Raw genomic sequence first — 18,832 nt, forward strand, 5'->3', positions numbered from 1 at the left:
GAGGCACAGAAAGACTAACTTTGCTTGTTCTCTAAGTGAGAGCTAAAAATCAAAACAATTTTGTGCATCTAAAAATCAAAACATTTGAACTCATGGAGAAGAGAGTAGAAGGACTGTTACCATAGGCTGGGAATGGTAGTGGAGGAGTGGGAAGGAGTTGGGGGTTGTTAATGGATACAAAAATTATATACAGTTAGAAAGAATGAGTAAGACCTAGTAATTAATAGCGCAACAGGGTGAATAAAGTCAGTGATAATTTAATTGTACATTTAAAATTAACTAAAAGAGTATAATTGAATTGTCTGTTACACAAAAGATAAATGCTTGAGGGGATGGATATTCCATTTTCTATGATGTGATTATTATTGCATGCATACATCAAAGTATCTCATGTAACCCGTAAATATGTATACTGTGTACCCACAAAAATTAAAAAATTTTTAAACAAAAAAATTATGTTTGCTTTGCTCTTGGTATTCTCTTTTAAGCAAGTATCTTTTATCCCTATTTAGCTAGGAGTTTGTTTCATATGGATATTAAATTTTAATCAAATGCTCTTACTGCATTTATTGAGATGATCTTTTTTTTCTCTTTTAATCTATTAATGTGACTCAACATCAATAGGTTTTTATGATGTTAAACCACTTCTGCATTCTTGGTATGAGCCCTACTTGCTCTTGATACATAATCTGTGTTATACATTGTTGGATTTGGCTTGCTAATATTAGGATTTTTGAGTCTATATTTGTATGTGACATTAGCTGTAATGTAACTTTCTAGTTTTCATGAGCATTGTTTTCTAGTATTATCCTTCTCTGGCTTTTGTATTAAGAGTATCTTAGCCTCATAGTGTAAGTTGGGGAATGCATCTCTTTTTCTTAATGGGATGGTCTATAAAAAATCAGGATTATCAGCTCCTTGCGTGTTTTTTGTTTTTTGTTTTTTTTAGACTGAGTCTTGCTCTGTAGTCCAGGCTGGAGTGCAATGGCACGATCTCGGCTCACTGCAACCTCCACCTCCCAGGTTCAAGCAATTCTCCTGCCTCAGCCTCCTGAGTAGCTGGGATTACAGGTGCCCGCCACCACGCCCAGCTAATTTTTGTATTTTTAGTAGAGACGGGGTTTCAGCATGTTGGCCAGGCTGGTCCAAACTCCTGACCTCAGGTGATCTGCCCATCTCGGCCTCCCAAAGTGCTGGGATTACAGGCATGAGCCACTGTGCCCAGCCCCTTGCATGTTTGATAGAACTTGCCTGTAAAGTAATATGGATCTGGTATTTGTGTGTGTGTGTGTGTGTGTGTGTGTGTGTGTAGGTAGACTTTAAATCATAGAATTGGTTTCTTTAATGATTGTGAGACTGCTTATTCTCTTGATTTAGTAAGTTGTTATTTTAGGAAATTTTTCATTTTTTTGACCTTTCAAAGTTGTTGGTATAAAGTTGTTCATAATAGTCTCTTATTAAGATTTCTACTATTTTTATAATTGTGTCCATTTTTTCTTTCTTAATATTATTTATCTGCATCTACTTTCTTCTTAATTGTTCTTGACAGAAGTTATAAACCTTTTAAAAGACTCTTTAATTTTTTGATCTCTCTTTTTTGCAATTTTATGATTTCTGTTCTTTATTATTTACTTTCTCCTGTGTACTTGTTCTCTTTCTATCCTCTGAGTTGGACAATTAGTTCATTAATTTTTGGCCTTTCTTGTTTTCTTTTTTTCTTTGAAAAATTTTATTGTAAACATGATACTTTGATATACATACAGTGATATGGTTACATAATGCAGATTAACATATCCATTATCTTACATAGTTACCTCCTCCTTTTTTTTTTTTTGCAAAAGCACATAAAATCTGTCTTAGCAAAAAATCCAGAGTATAATACAATATTACTAACTATAGTCCTCCTATTGTATGTTACATCTCCAGACTTGTTCATCCTACATATCTACTACTTTGTATCCTTTGATTTATATCTCTCCATTTCCTCACCACCACCACCACCCCACCCCGCTGACCCTTGCTAAGTATTATTTTATTCTCTGTGTGTATTCAACTTTTTTGTAGATTCCGCATGTGATTAGGCATGGTGGCTCATGCTCATAATTCCAGCACTTTGGGAGGCTGAGGTGGGCGGATCACTTGAGCCCAGGAGTTCGAGACCAGTCTGGGAAGTGTGGTGAAACCTCTTCTCTGCAAAAAAATACAAAAATTAGCCAGGCATGGTGGCATGCGCCCGTAGTCCCAGCTATTCAGGATGCTGAGATGGGAGAATCACCTGAACCCAGGGAGGTTGAGGCCTGTAGTGAGCTGAGATTGCACCACTGCACTCCAGTCTGGGTGACAGAGTGAGGCCCTGTCTAAAACACAAACAAGCAAACCCCCACCCCGAGATTCTGCATACAAGTATAATCATGCAGTATTTTTCTGTGTGTGGCTTGTTTTGCTTAGTGTAATGTCCTCCGGGTTCATCCATGGCAAATGGCAAGGTCTCGTTTTTTAAAGTTGAATAATATGACACTTTATACACGAACACACACACCCATACATGCACCCACATCATTTCTCTATCCACAGACACTTTGGTTGTTTTCATATCTTACCATTGTGCATAATACTTCTTTATTTTTATTTCTTATTATTTTTCGAGATGGAGTCTCCCTCTGTCACCCAGGCTGGAGTGCAGTGGCATGATCTCAGCTCACTGCAGCCTCGTCCTCCTGGGTTCAAGCAATTATCCTGCCTCAGCCTCCCGAGTAGTTGCGACTATAGGCACCCGCCACCACGCCCAGCTAATTTTTGTATTTTTTTATTTTTCAGTAGAGATGGGGTTTCACCATGTTGGCCAGGCTGGTCTCGAACTTTTGACCTTGGGTGATCCGCCCACCTTGGGCTCCCAAAGTGCTTGAATTACAGGCGTGAGTCACCACGCCCGGCCTGTTTTGTTTTGTTTTTAAAGTATTAAGGTTAGAAGTTTCTGTCTAAATGCTTTAAATGCTTCCTATAAGGTTGTTTGTTTATTTAGTTTAGAGGCAAGGTCTTGCTTTGTTGCCTGGGCTGGAGTGCAGTGGCACAATCATAGCTCACTGTAACCTTGAACTCCTGGGCTCAAGTGATCCTCTCGCCTTGGCCTTCCAGAGCACTGGGATCACAGGTGTGAGCCATCGTGTCTGACTTGAGTTTTTGACATTCAATATTTTTATTATGGTCATTTCTCAATATTTAAACATTTCCATTGTGCATTTCTCTATAGCCCATGAGTGTTTATTAAGAGGTGTTTAAAGTTTTTCAAACAAATGGTTGTTTTGGGGTTAGCTTAATTCTACTCTGTTCAGAGGGCATGTTCTATATGATATAGATTCTTTTATTTTTGTTGAGATTTGATTTGTGTGTAAAACATGGTTGTTTCATAGAAGGTCCAAGTGTGCTTGAGAATAATGTATATTCTCTTTTTCTTGGGTGTATTGTATTAGATCAAATTGACTAATTTTGTTGATCAACTTTTCTGTTTTTTTATTTGCTCAATTATCAGTTATCAAGGAAGGTATATTGAACTCTCCTAGTATGCTTGTAGATTGATCAGTTTCTCCTTTTTTTGTTGCTTTTTATTTTGAGACAGGGTCTTGCCCAGGCTGGAGTGCAGCGGTGCAATCACAGCCCACTGCAACCTCAATCTTCTGGGCTCAACTGATTCTCCCACCTCAGCCTCCGAAGTAGCTGGGACTACAGGCACACACGACCATGCCTGGGTAATTTTTGTATTTTTTGTAGGGACTGGGTTTTGCAATGTTGCCCAGACTGGTCTTGAACTGCTGGGATCAAGCAATCTGCCCACCTCAGCCCCACAAATTGCTGGGATTACAAGTGTACGCCACTGCACCCAGCCAGTTTCTTCTTTTAATTCTATTAATTTTGAGGCTATCTTATTGATATATTTAATCTTAGAATTGTTATATATCTTTCTGGTGAATTGTTTCTATTATCATTTTGAAGTTGTCTTCATGATTTCCAATAGTGAATTTTGTCTTAAAATCTTTTTTGTTTGATGATAATGTAGCTACACCAGTCTTCTTTTGACTGATGTTTGCCAGGCTTATAATTTTTCCATCCCTATACATCAAACTTTCTGTGATCTTTTATAATTTTTAAAAACTGTCATATTATATTCAACTAGATTTTTAAAAATCTTACTGAGAATCTCCCACTTTTAACTTGTCATTTTGATCCATTTATATTTATTGTAGTCACTGCATATTTGTGTTATTATTTTATTTTGTACTTTCTTTTTTTTTTGAGAAAGAGTCTCACTCTGTCACCCAGGCTGGAGTGCAGTGGTGCAGTCTCGGCTCACTGCAACCTCTGCCTCTCAGGTTCAAGTGATGCTTGTGCCTCAGCCTCCCAAGTAGCTGGGACTACAGGCATGCATCACCATGCCCAGCTAATTTTTTGTATTTTTAGTAGAGATAGTGTTTTGCCTTGTTGGCTAGGCTGATCTCAAATTCCTGGCCTCAGGTGATCCGCCGGCCTCAGGTGATCCGCCTGCCTCGGCCTCCCAAAGTGCTAGGATTACAGGCATGAGCCACCACACCCGGCCTTATTTTGGACTTTCTTTATATCATGTTTTTTCGTTTTTTTTTCTTTTTTCTTTTTTTAAATGCATGTTTAAAAAATTTTTTATTGATACATATTTGTACATATGGTGTATATGTGATGTTTTGTTACATGCATAAATGAGTTAAGTTAGGGTATATGGGGTGTCCAGCATCTCAAGCTTTTATCATTTTTATGTGTTGGGAACATTTAAAGTTCTTTTAGCTGTGTTGAAATATTCCTTTTTTTCCTTTTTTCTTCTTTTCCTATTAGATTAAATTTCTTTATCCCTCTCTCTCTCTTTTTTAAATTCTGCTGATTTGGAAGATATACTTTTAATTTCTTATTGTTTTGATGGTTACCCTTAACTAATTTTTTAACCTTTTTATAGAAATAAAAAAGCACTGTAGGAAAGTGCAGCTATCATAAATTTCACAAGCTGAAATCACTTACAGCACCCAGATAAAAAAACAGAACATTCCTAGCATGTCAAAAGTCCCCTTTGTGCTTCTTTCTAGTAAGTACTACCCTTGACCCTTTGCAGATAACTATTATTCTGACTTCTAGTAGCATGGATTAGTTTTTTCTGTTTTTTTTACTTTTCAGTTTATATTCTCATATCTGGCCTTCGTACTGTACAGTTTTGTATTCTTGTGTCTGGCCTCTGTGTTCAACATCATGTTTGTGAGACTCATTTAAATTTTTGTGTGTAGTTCATTCTTCTCATGGTTGCATAGTATTTAATTCATAAATATTACTATTCATTCCAATATTCACAGACATATCTTTAAATTATTAATGTGCATATTTGGTTTTAAAAGTTCAAAGTTGAAGATATTATTTCAGTTGCTTCTGGCTTCTGTTGTTGCTCTTGGAAAGTATTCTAAGTTTTAATCCTTCATGGATAATTTGTCTTTTCTCTTGGGCGTTTATAAAGATCTCTTTGTCCTTTGTTTTCTGCAGTCACAACATGTCTAGGTGTGAATTTACTTTTGTTGTCCTATTTGAAACTTGTGTTTCTCAATCCGAAGATCCGTATCTTTTTTTTTTTTTTTTTTTTTTTTTTTGATCTGTCGCCCAGGCTGAAGTGCAGTGGCACAGTCTCGGCTCACTGCATCCTCCACCTCCCGGGTTCAAGCGATTCTCCTGCCCCAGCCTCCCGAGTAGCCAGGATTACAGGCACACGCCACCACACCCGGCTAATTTTTGTAATTTTAGTAGAGATGGGGTTTCACCATTTTGGTCAGGCTGGTCTGGAACTCCTGACCTCGTGATCTGCCTGCCTCAGCCCCTCAAAGTGCTGGGATTATAGGCATGAGCCACCGCGCCCAGCCCCATGTCTTCTGAAAAAAAACCTAAGCCATTGGTTTCAAAGCATAGTGATAACACGGGCAAATAAATGTTTTTAAAAATCACTCTGTTGGTCAGGCGCGGTGGCTCACGCCTGTAATCCTAGCACTTTGTGAGGCCGAGGCGGGCGGATCACGAGGTCGGGAGATCGAGACCATCCTGGCTAACACAGTGAAACCCCGTCTCTACTAAAAATACAAAAAATTAGCCGGGCGAGATGGCGGGCGCCTGTAGTCCCAGCTACTCGGGAGGCTGAGGCAGGAGAATGGCGGGAACCCCGGGGGGCGGAGCCTGCAGTGAGCCGAGATCGCGCCACTGCACTCCAGCCTGGGCGACAGCGAGACTCTGTCTCAAAAAAAATAAAATAAAATAAAAAAATCACTCTGTTGCTTACCGGTTGTTTACTTTGGGCGAAACATTTAAATGGCTTGTGCCTTAGATTTCTCATCTGTACAATGGGGACAATACTAATCACTGTTCTTCCTACCTCAGAGAGCTATCTTGGATAGCAAGGAGGAGAATGTACTTGAAATTGCATTGCAAGTTATAATATGCTACACAAATAGTACAGGATTGAGCTCACTGTAGATGTTCAACAAAATTTATTGAATGGATCTCAATAAATATTTGTTGAATGTTTAATGAATAAACAGTGTAAATATTGTTTAAAATTTTAATGATTTTCTCCTTCCCCATTCCCTATAAAAGAAATGCAAGAATATTTGCATCACTCACAGAAATTATCTATGTATACACATAGAATGTATATGAAAAATCACTACGATGATTTAGACATAAAATGAAATTGTATTCAGCTCCTAATGCTGTTGATTTTCTAAAATATAAGCCATTGTCTCTACCATTGGTAGTGTTTAATGTCTGTAAACTACTATTGTTCCTTTTGTCTGTACTCTGTACCAGCCATCAGATATTGTGTGCATATCCTTGTCTTAGTGTTCATTTTTTAATGAATTAATGTATTTCCTGTCTAATTAGATTTTGTGGAGATGGGCTAGTGGAAAGTTCATGGGTTTAAAATTAGGCAGATCTGGAACCAGATCTTGACTTTTCCATTTCCTGACCTGTGACATTAAGCAAATAGCTTTACCTTTCTCATCTTCTGTTTACTTTTCTGAAAAGTAAGGGATTAATTTAGTTATGGATTCCCTGCCATGTGAATAGTGTTCTTTTAGGTATTTGAATGACTTAATTCGTATCCTTGTAGCAACCTTGCAATATAGATGTTATTATTCTTTTACAGGTAGGGAACTTGATACTCGGAAAGATAACTTGCCTAAGGTCATAAAGCTAGCATGCATTATAGCCAGACTTTTAACCTGGGGTGCCTGATTATAAAGTCTGTCCCCTCACTAATATCTGAGAAGGTGTTTAGCACAGTTGACACTCAGTTAATATAGGCTCTTTTTTAGTGGAGTGATAATGTTTTTTGTTTTTTGTTTTTTTTATACTTTAGGTTTTAGGGTACATGTGCACAATGTGCAGGTTTGTTACATATGTATCCATGTGCCATGTTGTTTTGCTGCACCCATTAACTCGTCATTTAGCATTAGGTATATCTCCTAATGCTGTCCCTCCCCCCTCCCCCCATGATAATGTTTTATAATTTTCTAACACTTGACATTTTTCCCTGTACATAGTAGGTACTTCACCAATTGCTTATTGGCTCTGTTTATGCTTCTGTTGTTTTATTCACTGAATGTTCACTTTTTAGCCAAAGGGAAAGGACAGTCCCAAACCAGAGTGAATATTAATGCTGCCTTGGTTGAGGATATAATCAACTTGGAAGAGGTGAATGAAGAAATGAAGTCTGTGATAGAAGCACTCAAGGATAATTTCAATAAGACTCTCAATATAAGGACCTCACCAGGTTAGTGACTGAACCAATGTTCTGGGGAGGGATGTAATGGAAAGAGCATGGGTTTGGCAGAGTTGAGTTTTAGTCCCAGCTCTGCCACTTACTAGCTGGTGGCCATGGGCAGTTACTTTACTTTCCTGGTCCTCTGTTTTCTTGTTTGATTCTTAACTTACAGCTTTGGGGTGGTAGTTAAAATAAATGAGGTAACATGTATTATGGTTCTAGCATAGTGCCTGGCGCATAGTTAACACTACATTTATTTATCCATGCAGCAAATTTTTGTCTACTTTGGAACTAGGCATTGTGCTAATGCATAGTAGTAAACAAAAATAGGTATTGTCTTTGCTGTTGTGGAATTATACTCTCAAAAAAATGAGAGTTTTATTATGAATGTACTATAAGCACATCTAGGTATTTAGTCTCATAGTAAGTGACATCTTTGGTCCGATTTTTCCAATTTGTCCTGTTTGACAGTTCTTATCCCTTACTGGAAACCAAATGGATACAGACCTGCCCACGTGAGCCATTTCTATACCCCTGAGCTTGACCAGGAAGATTCCGTTTGGGTTAATAACTTCCTGAAAGTGGCTTTTCTAAGTGGGAAATGTCAGAACTGTCTAGGCCAACTGTTTGCAGATGTGATGGAGAAGTGAGTTGTCAGCTGATGGTGCAAGCAGGCAGGAAAAATCCAATTGCTGTTAAATTAGCCTTTTGCAAATTGTCATCATCCTAAAGTCAAACCTGGGACCCGCCTCTCAAGGTACCTGTGGGAGCTTGGGCTGCTTCTACTCACATCTTGATTAGGGTAGTTCATAAGAAAACTAGAAATATTTTGCTCTTAAGAAAACCAAGTGAAAAATAGAGCTCCACTTATAAACACTATCAGAAACATACCGAGTTCAGAGATGAGATCCAGTGTGAAACTAGAATACTGTTCCCGTCATTTGTCAACCTTTGGGTTGGGGCATTTCTGCCTTTGCTGACAGTAGAGCGTGCCATTCAATCTCTCTCAACTGTTTATTTTAAACTTGCTTATTATTTTAGGTATGAAACTGATAAAGTGCTCTGTCTCCCCTGTGCTTTCTGTTAACATTCTGCAGCCGAAACCAGAGAGCAGTTTGAGAGGAGCTCAGGGAGAAATGTGATACTTAAAATTAGCCAGCAAGCTCCACTCTTGTTGAACTTAAAAAGATGATGGGCCTGGAAAGAGGTTGGGAGTGTAATTTGTTAAATGTTAACCTCTGAGAAAATGAGGGGCAGGAATGAAGCTGAGGGAGATTCTCGCTGGGGACAGATTGAGGGAAAAGGATTTGATGCATTATGTCGATATGGATTTAGGAATGGTAACCACCACAATTGCATTCTGAAAAGCCTGTGTTGGGACTTCTGTGGCAAAGGATCTTATAGCAAATCAGGAAGACTGAATTAAGATCCATTTCAAAAGGCCTCCTGTTGGTATTTCCTTTTTCCTTTCTCTTCAGGACTGTGTTTGTATAACGTTCTATTTAGAACTTGGGGCCATGAAGAGACTGGGTGAAACAGACTAAACTTAACTAGTCTCTTTTGCCAGATTCTTCCATTTTATCTTTCATTACCATCTGAACCAACAGGTACTTTTCCCCCCTACATTTTCCTCTTTCTCAGAGCAATTTCTATCTCCCAGATAACTGACACCTTTTAACAGTTGTCTAGATACAGGTTTATTTGTTTATTCTTTGTTATCCTCTTCCCTTTCATCCGTCCATGCATACATTCATTTATCATCAAAGCATTATTGAGCACTTTTTCTGTGCTGATTAATATGTGCTGTGGATACAGAGAGAAAATATATTGTCCCTACCTTCCAGAAGCCTAGAACCTGATGTGAAGGGTCAAACAAGTAAACCAACATGTATAAAACTATACAGCAAAGCTGAGTGGTGAAGACCAAATGACTTTGGAGTTGGTCAGACCTGGGTTTGAATTCAGGCTCCATTAAGAGCTGTTGTGATCTTGGGCAAGTTACTCTGTATGCCTCAGTGTCCTTGTGTATAAGGTAGAAATAATAATAACTATCTCATAGAGTTAATATGATATTGACAGCAAATACATTATAGAAAGCATTTATCATGATGTCTTGCTTATAGGAAGTATTCAGTAAATATAGGCAATTATTATTATGGAAATGTGCTCAGATACTGGCAGCTTATAAAAGGAGTTTATAATCCAGCCTAGGAGATCAGACAAGATTACTGAGATTAGATGCCACTGTATCTGACTGTTAAGGAATGATGAGCAGGATTTATCTGAACAGAGAAGAGTGTTCTCAGTAGAAGGAAAAATATATGCAAGGGTCCTGAAGCAAGACAGAACAGAGTTTAATTAGAGAATATTAGAGTGTATTAGAGAAATTAAAACACAGAATGTCAAGAAGTAATAATAGTCAGCATTTACTGGGACACAGTTTAAATGCTTTTCCTACATTCTGTCATTTAGTATTCATAAAAACCCTATGAAATATAAGTACAATTTTTTTTTTTGGAGTCAGAGTCTTGCACTATCGCCTGGAGTGGAGTGCAGTGGTGCGATCTCGGCTCGCTGCAACCTCCGTCTCCCGGGTTCAAGCGATTCTCCTGCCTCAGCCTCCCAACTAGCTGGGATTACCGGCGCCCGCCACAATGCCCAGCTAATTTTTTGTATTTTTAGTAGAGACGGGGTTTCACTATGTTGGCCAGGCTGGTCTCAAACTCCTGACCTCGTGATCCGCCCGCCTCAGCCTCCCAAAGTGCTGGGATTACAGGCATGAGCCACTGTACCTGACGAGATATAAGTACAATTTTTATGTCCCATTTAGAAATCAGGAAACAGAGGTCAAGAAGGCTGAAGGGGTCTACCCACGGCCACACAATCAGAAAGTGGCAGAATTGGTATTTGAACTCAGGTAATTGGTCTTCAGAATAACAAAGACTTTTACCATTATACCTCCTGGACTTTTCCAGGTTGAAGCCACTGGTGTCAGCAACCTTCTGTCTTACGATGACATTGAATCTGGTTGAGTATCTCAAATCAGATCTTTGGGCCACAGTATGGTACTGCATTATTCTAACAACATATTGCCAGGACAACTCCAATTTGTTTAAGACTCCATTTCCCCTCTTTTCTCTTTGTGTCTCAGAATGAGCCATCCTTGAGTGGTTCCTACTGTGAATGGTAAGGTTTTTCTTCTAGTTCTCATTTGCATAGGAAATAAGGGAGTTTGAATAATGCCTCTTTTGCATCTGTAACTGTAGCTTTATTGCTTGCCTTCTTGCCATTTTTGAAAATTTTTCCCAGGGTTTTCCAGAATTTAGATGCGGATAAAGATTATATCCAGGATAATAGGAAAATGTTAATAGTTTTGTTGTTGTTGTTGTTTGTTTAATGGGCTAGTTTCTAAAGAGGATCTAAGTACCAAAATGGAGGGTCATACAAGCAAATGGTTCCAAATCTGGCTGTGTCAGAATAATGTGGTGAACCTAAAAAAAAAATTACAGGCTTCCCCAAATCACAGGCTCTGAAGCCTCTACTGAATCAGGATCTCTCTGGGGGTGGGGCCCAGGAATCTAATTTTCAAAGCTCGCTGGTGATTCTGATGCACAGCCGGATTTGAGTTCCATTTATAAGGGAAAGAGCCTTGATTGAAATCAGAATTAAGCACACCTGAGTTTGGGTCTTGGCTCTTATTTTTCCTTTTGTTACCCCTGTGATCTTGGCCTGTTTATTCTTCCCAAGTCTTGTTTCCTCATCTGTAAAGCGGGGGTAATAATGCAGTGTTACAGGTTCGTTGTAAGGACTAAAAGGGATAGTAAGAGGTACCACTTTAATGCATATTTTTTGGTGTTTATTGTATACTCCATTGTTTATATTTAATTAGACTCCTTTAGCTACAGTCCTTACTCTAATCCTCTAAGGTAGTTATTTTTTGACTGAGTTGGAAACCAAGGCACAGAGAAGATAAGTAACTCACCCGAGGTTTCATAGCAAGTAAATGACAGAGTTGCTTGTGAGGGTGATCAGCTGTTTCCAGTTTTAGTTCTAAAAGCCCTGTCACAGAAAATTCTTCAGCTCCAGGCAAACCAGGATGGTTGGCCACCCTAGTTGCTGGTGAGGAATTCCAACCTAGTTCTGTCAACATTTCAAGCTTTTTATATCACATGATACTGCTGTTCCTGTGAAAGCCCCTTGTACACTCCTGTCACATTGATAAGAATCCCTAAATGTTTGTTGAATCTGAATTATTATTATTATTGTGAGACAAGATCTCACTGTGTTGCCTACGGTGGAGTGCAGTGGCCAGTACAGCTCATTGTAACCTCTACCTCTTGGGTTTTTTGCAATCCTCCCACCGCAGCCTCATTGCTGAGTAGCTCATCTTCCAGGCACACGCCACCATGCCTGCTAATTAAAAAAATGTTTTTGTAGAGATGTGGTCTTGCTGTTTTGCCTAGGTTGGTCTCAAACTACTGCCCTCCAGCATTCCTCCCACTTCACTCTCCCAAAGCTCTGGGATAACAGGCATGAGCCACTGCATCCAACCTGAATCTGAATTAGATAGGGACTTAGATTTGGGGCTACTAAGGTTCTTTGGAATTCTAAAACTCTATAATTTTTCTTTTAGGATCCCTTGACAAGATTGCTGTGGTAACTGCTGATGGGAAGCTTGCTTTAAACCAGATTAGCCAGATCTCCATGAAGTCGCCACAGCTGATTTTGGTGAATATGGCCAGCTTCCCAGAGGTAAGGTGGCCTTGCTAAGATCTCTCTCCATGGTCTCTTTTGGAATGGAGGAGACTGGGTCATATCAGGAGGAAGTATTCCTTCAGCTTAGGATGAAACAAGAGAGAAGACCTAATAAAGAGAACTTAAAGATAAGGCAAAGCTCTTTTCCCGTTGCCAGATTCCTTTTCTGTTAAACTCAGATGCTACAGAGGCTAGGTAAGTTGTTTGAATACCCAAACGGGTCCCATCTAAGAAAAACAATACTGGAGATGCAGTGATTGGTGCTTGGCCAGCGTGGAAAGGCTCTGGTGAGCTGGAGAACCTGTGCCTTGTCTTAGTGGAATGCCTCTGCCCAGCTCCTGATCATTGCCAGGCACAATGTAGGCCTGATAATCAGTGTTACCTGATATTATGATTTTTATTTCCAGAAGAAGCTAGTAACACAAATTTTTATGTGACATCTTTATTCTGTAAATGTTGATGACTAATTGAGTTTTTTTTTTAAAGACTATGAAGCAAATAAAACAATATTTTAATGGGCCAAATGTGGCCTGAGGGCCACCAATTTGTGACCTCTGCATTAGTATTTGGAGCAGACCCTCCAGGAAGTCCTTTTATACTAGACTGACCATTGCAGAATATTGCGTGGAGCACAGTGCTTCCAAAACTGGAAGGTGGGTTGTATTAGGTCATTGTATCATTGAGGCTTTATGATTTTAAGTATAGTTGAGGAAAGTAATTGGGCTTTTTGTTATTGGTCCACTAGGAATTGGCCTGGATTAGGAGTGCTAGAGTACCTGGAATCGGGTCCCATCTCTACCACCAACTGGCTGTTTGACCTTGGGCAAGTTGCTCCACTCTCTGGGCCTCCATTTCCTCATCTGCTAATATGAGGTGAAGGAATCCTCCTGTTCTTATTGTCTATTTCAGTAGTTGTATTGCAAAGTCATAGACCGAGGTTGGACCTGTTGTAGTTGGACAAACTAGGCTAGAGATAGGAGAAAGGGAAAGCCCTTGCTGTGAACACACTGTTTCAAATCAAAGGGCTCTGATAGCTAATGGGCCAGGCACACCTGTGGGGGTGCTGTTACCACTCCCCTACTCCATTCTCCATACTACAACCAGAATGAGTTTGAAAAATATATATTGTGCCAGGTGTGGTGGCTCATGCCTGTAATCCCAGCACTTTGGGAGGCTAAGGTTAGAGGATCACTTGAAGCCAGGAGTTCAAGACCAGCCAGGGCAACATAGTGAAACCCTAGCTCTACAAAAATTTCAAAAATAAAAAAATTAGTGAGGTGTGATGGCACATGCCTGTAGTCCTAGCTACTCAGGAAGCTGCAGTGGGAGGACCACTTGAGTCCAGAAGTTTGAAGCTGCAGTGAGCTATGATCATGCCACTGCACTGCAGCCTGGGTGACAGAGCAAGACCTTGTATCTTAAATAAGTAGGTAAAAAAATATATATATATAAAAGATTTTGTCATTTGTCATTCCCATGCTTTGCCTTTATTGGTGGCTTCTAGCAATCTTTAAGAAACAGTCCAAAATCCTCACTGTGGCCTAGATGGCTTTGCTTGGTCTGGCCTCTGTCTTTTCAGTTTTGCCTATCTTGTGCCACCGTCATCCTTGTACAATGCTTTAGCCACACTGGTCTTTCAGTTCCTCAAACACACCAAACCCTTTGCATCCTTAGAGCCTTTGCATATCCTGTTCCCATTGCATGGAACACTTTTGCATGGCTAATTGCTACTTACATTTTGGATCATGGCTTAATGTCACTTTCTTAAGGAAGCCTTTCCTGAGCTCTCCAATCTAAATTATTCTTCCACACTAAATTCTTCTATACAGCACAATTCTTTTCTTTCTTGCACTTATTACTAGTATATATTTGTGTACGCATTTATTTTTCATCTCACTTTTACTAGAGTGTAAGCTTCGAATGTAAGAATGTCTAATTTGCTTATTGTGTCCAACACCAAACACAGTGCCTGGCACATGGAACCATTTGGTAAATTTTCCTTGAATGGATGAATACCTGTTATTAGGTTGACAAAAGGGAGGCACTCATTTCTGGTGTTAGTGAGAAACAGAGAAATTGATGAAAAGGGAACTGTCAACTCTTTCTCTTTCTGGCCCCCTCTGAACCACTGAGGCCTCTCCTCCTTGTTCATCTAATCCCATAGGCACTGAGGGCCAATTTAGGGAATAGCCTCCTAATTACACAGCTTGAAGACCTCATCAGGCAGATTGCTTTTCAGAGCCAGCCACTTCTTTTATTAAATATCAAATGGCATTCACAGAAGAAGCACCTGATTGGCCACCAGAGCATCTTATGAAGCAGGAGGAGATATTAACAGCTTAATTTTTTCTTAGGAAGTTGCGGTATATCTTCATTTTTCAACTCAGACATCTTTGCCATTTGTTCAAGTTGAAATTCCATGGGTTTTGAAAAAATCCTTACAAGTATATCAGTAGATAGGTTCATTTACAGGGACAGAATGAGGAAGTGTGAGTTACATTGTCTTTTGAATTCCTTTATCTCATCTGTTGTATACATTAAACGAATAGCTCTAACTAAAGATTTCCTTCCTCCAGCTTCGAAGCTGACCGTAGAGTACCCAGGTTCATAGCTTTAAAATGCTGAGCTAATCCTCTCTGTGTTTATGTAATTTCTTTCTGTTTCACATACAGTTGGCTTTCTTTCCAAACCTGAGCATTTCCGTGTCATGCTGTAAGTGACACGATGGAGATTTACATGCATAATCTTTTTGAATGCATTGAAGACAGAAAACTGTGTTGCATTTGTTTAACATGTGTCCTGCTTGATAAATGATACACATAGTTGCTGCCTTCCATAAACTTGCCTGCAGCTAGAGTTAATGATGGGAAAGAAAAGAAGGGAATAAAAACCACAGCATGATTTGAACAAAACAAGGCAAATGAAAAAAAATAAAAATAAAAAACCATACACAACTCTGCAGGCACCATTATTGCTCTTGTGGAAGGAAGAAAATGAATGTGTATTGATTGTCTCCTTTGTTGCTAGTCTCTTTCTCATGTTTTGTTTCATATGATCAGTACAGGTACTCTGTAAAATTGGGCATTATTTATTTCATTTTATAGATGAGGAAACTGAGACTCAAAGAAGTAAAGTATTTCCACTAGGTTCACACTGTTGTGACAGAGCCAGTATTTGAACATATCTCTGTTGGACATGAAGAAGCCTGTGCTCCTTTAACCATTCATTTGTTAATTCAGCACATATTTTTTGAGTCCTTACAAGTGATTAGTTTCTATTTGAGGTGCTGGGAATTCACTGATTATTAAGACAGACTATGTGTCTACTTTCATAGACTTTACATTCTAAGGACTTACTGGGATATGAAGAAAATGGAAGGCCAGTAATTGATAGGGCACTAGCAGAGTTGACTTGAATCTAAATTTTCAAGGACTTGTTCACCTGTCTACAAAAGTCGTATTTTGTTGTTGTTGTTATTTAGCACAGATTAGCTTAGAATAACAAAGGCAGATGCTACTAATTGATCACATCACTCTTCTCTGCCTGACCCCCAGATGAGATTTGTGATCTTTCTCAACACAGTACTCCAAGCAGCCACAACCAGTTAGTTATGTCATCATTTGAGAGCAACCTGTTTGCCTTGTGATACTGTTGAGCATCCTTTCAGTGAAGGGATGATGCATAAGAGATGGAAAGTCTATAGGAATGTATGCCTCTTTAGTCTGAACTAAAGAGTTTTTCAGATGTCATATGAGAACATGACTAATTCCCTGAGGTTCTGTGTCCTACCATGTCAAAGGAAAATACATGTAGAATTGAGTAGGTTTCTTTGTAAAATGAAACTTTGATTCATGATTTTTCTGCATATGAAAAGATACAGAAAAGTTTAAGTATAAAATAAGATTTTGAGCTGTTACATACACGAGGTAAAGGAAGTGAGTTTTTCTAATACATCTGAACCAGATCACTAATATATTCAATCAACAAGCTTTTACTGAGCACTTAACCATGTACCTGGCACTCTAACTTGTACTGGGAAGATATAAATATTGAAGCATAGTTCCTGCCCAGCTTGGTGTCAGTAGTCGGTGCCCTAGTGCCTGTAGGGGAAGGTTGTATGGAAACACTTGGGTCAGCTTGTGAAAGGGAAGTAGTGGTGATGGGGTGTTACAGTAGTGATTATCAGTCATTCATGAGAAGCTATAGTAGAGGATTGAAAGACTTGAGAATGGACTACCCCTTCACAGTGGAGATTCTCTCTTTATTGTTAACTTTAGAATCTGTGTTTTTTTTTAAGGAAGATGGCATTTCTTTTGCAGAGAAAAATTAATTTTATTTATTCAGCTCTTTTATTACCTTGAGTATAACCTTTATACCGCAAACATAATTCCAAATTAAATTTGGCTATTTAAGAAAAATATCAGGCAAAGCGTGGTGGCTCGTGCTTATAAAATCCCAGCACTTTGGGAGGCTGAGGTGGGTGGATCGCTTGAGCCCAGGAGTTTGAGACCAACTTGGGCAACATGGTGAGATCCCATCTCTATGAAAAATACAAAAATTAGCCAGGCATGGTGGTGCAGACCTGTAGTCCCAGCTCTTCTTTCTTTTTTTCCTCCTGCAGCTACTTGGGAGGTTGAGGTGGAGGGTCACCTGAGCCTGGGAGGTCAAGGCTGCAGTGAGCTGTGATTATGCCACTGCCCTCCAGCCTAAGTGACACAGTGAGACCCTGTCTCAAAAAAAAAAAAAAGAAAGAAAAAGAAAAGAAAAATCAAATCCTTAATGTTATAATTACTGAATGCATTGAGCTTGGGGATTTGGAAAAAAGTAAAGGCAGAGCAGCATCATTGGATTAAATCCCTATTCAGTCTCCTCTTAACTCTGCCAGTAACTGGAAGTTTGATGGATGGGGGTCCTCAAACCATCTCTCTTGGGCTGTCAGGGAAGACCATGTCTACTCTTGGGGGTGTGACCCTATTCTACAAGTTCCTGTTCACATAATGAAGAGACTTGGTTATGTCAGAGATCCCTTCCAGCTCTGATAATCTGTGGCCAGAGGTACTATTTTAAGAATGTACTATTTTAGGTAGTGGCCACAATGTTAGATTCTGTGTACAGCCTCCCAAGAGGATTCTTCATGTGTATGTGGAAGTTCTGGTTTGTCTTTGTGACCTTATAGTAACACCTCAGGTAGCTGTAGCAATAAGGTTATTTAAAAATGAAATGAATGAGTTTTATGGGCAGAGAACCTAGAAAAGTAAAATAGGTGTGTATCAACCCCCATTCATTTAAATTAGAAAGTCTAGGAGGAGCTCAAGTGCAGGAATTGATTGGCCTTTGTTTTTTGGTTTTTTTTTTTTGAGACGGAGTCTCGCTCTTTCGCCCAGGCTGGAGTGCAGTGGCGCAATCTCGGGCTCACTGCAAGCTCCGCCTCCCGGGATCATGCCATTCTCCTGCCTCAGCCTCTCTGAGTAGCTGGGACTACAGGCGCCCGCCACCATAACCGGCTAATTTTTTTTGTATTTTTAGTAGAGACAGGGTTTCACTGTGGTCTCGATCTCCTGACCTCGTGATCCACCCGCCTCGGCCTCCCAAAGTGCTGGGATTACAAGCGTGAGCCACCGCGCCCGGCATTGATTGGCCTTTGAATCCAAGTGATGTGGATTGTCTCTGGTCAAGCCTAAAATTCTATTGAAAATGTCAGAGGCTTTGTTTTCATGAGTTCCACATTGTCATGCCAATGAAAGGATCTCTAGGATTGCATACCAGGTGTAGTTATAATGTTGCTTGAGTGTGAGGTGAGACACTTTGGGAAATGAGTGTGCCAGTGTGCTAGCTGGCACATTAGTGAGCAAACTGTTAGAGAAGCCCCTGAAGGATGTTGGGCAGGATAGCAGTACATCAGCTCCACCTTGTTTGGGAGTTTTATGCATTCTTACCTTTATATAATAAATGTATATAATATGTTTATGTAACCGCGCTTGCCTGAGTATTACTATGTCCCAGGCACAGAGCAAGATGCATCGCTCATGTTATTTCACTACCTCTCTGAGGTTTAGGTACCACATGGTCTCAGATGACGAAATACAGGTTCAGAGAGGTCAAGCATATGCCCAGGGTCATATGGTTACCAGAGCTGGGATGTGAACGGAGATCTTTCTGACTCCAAAGCCCATGCTTTAAACTAGTATACCTCATTACCTTTGCGGGAGCATATTCCAGCAGAGAGTCATTGCTCATTCCAAAATATGAGTTGAGTTTGGT

General features: G+C 39.6%; 1 protein-coding gene across 8 annotated transcripts in view; it reads left to right on the forward strand.

Moving 5' to 3' along the window:
• The window catches only part of MRRF (mitochondrial ribosome recycling factor), a 64,576-nt gene that overhangs the window by 13,344 nt on the left and 32,400 nt on the right, over positions 1-18,832 (forward strand). For 7 of the 8 annotated variants that reach the window (XM_030817766.1, XM_003264087.4, XM_003264088.4 and 4 more), the window contains 2 exons: positions 7,670-7,825; positions 12,450-12,568. In XM_030817766.1, the coding sequence (XP_030673626.1) occupies positions 7,759-7,825; positions 12,450-12,568 (186 nt within the window). In that variant the 5' untranslated portion in view covers positions 7,670-7,758. The remainder of the gene's footprint in view (positions 1-7,669; positions 7,826-12,449; positions 12,569-18,832) is intronic. The other variant, XM_003264089.4, reaches the window with a different exon arrangement.

Source organism: Nomascus leucogenys, chromosome 8 (assembly GCF_006542625.1).
Source record: "Nomascus leucogenys isolate Asia chromosome 8, Asia_NLE_v1, whole genome shotgun sequence".
Lineage (NCBI taxonomy): Eukaryota > Metazoa > Chordata > Mammalia > Primates > Hylobatidae > Nomascus > Nomascus leucogenys.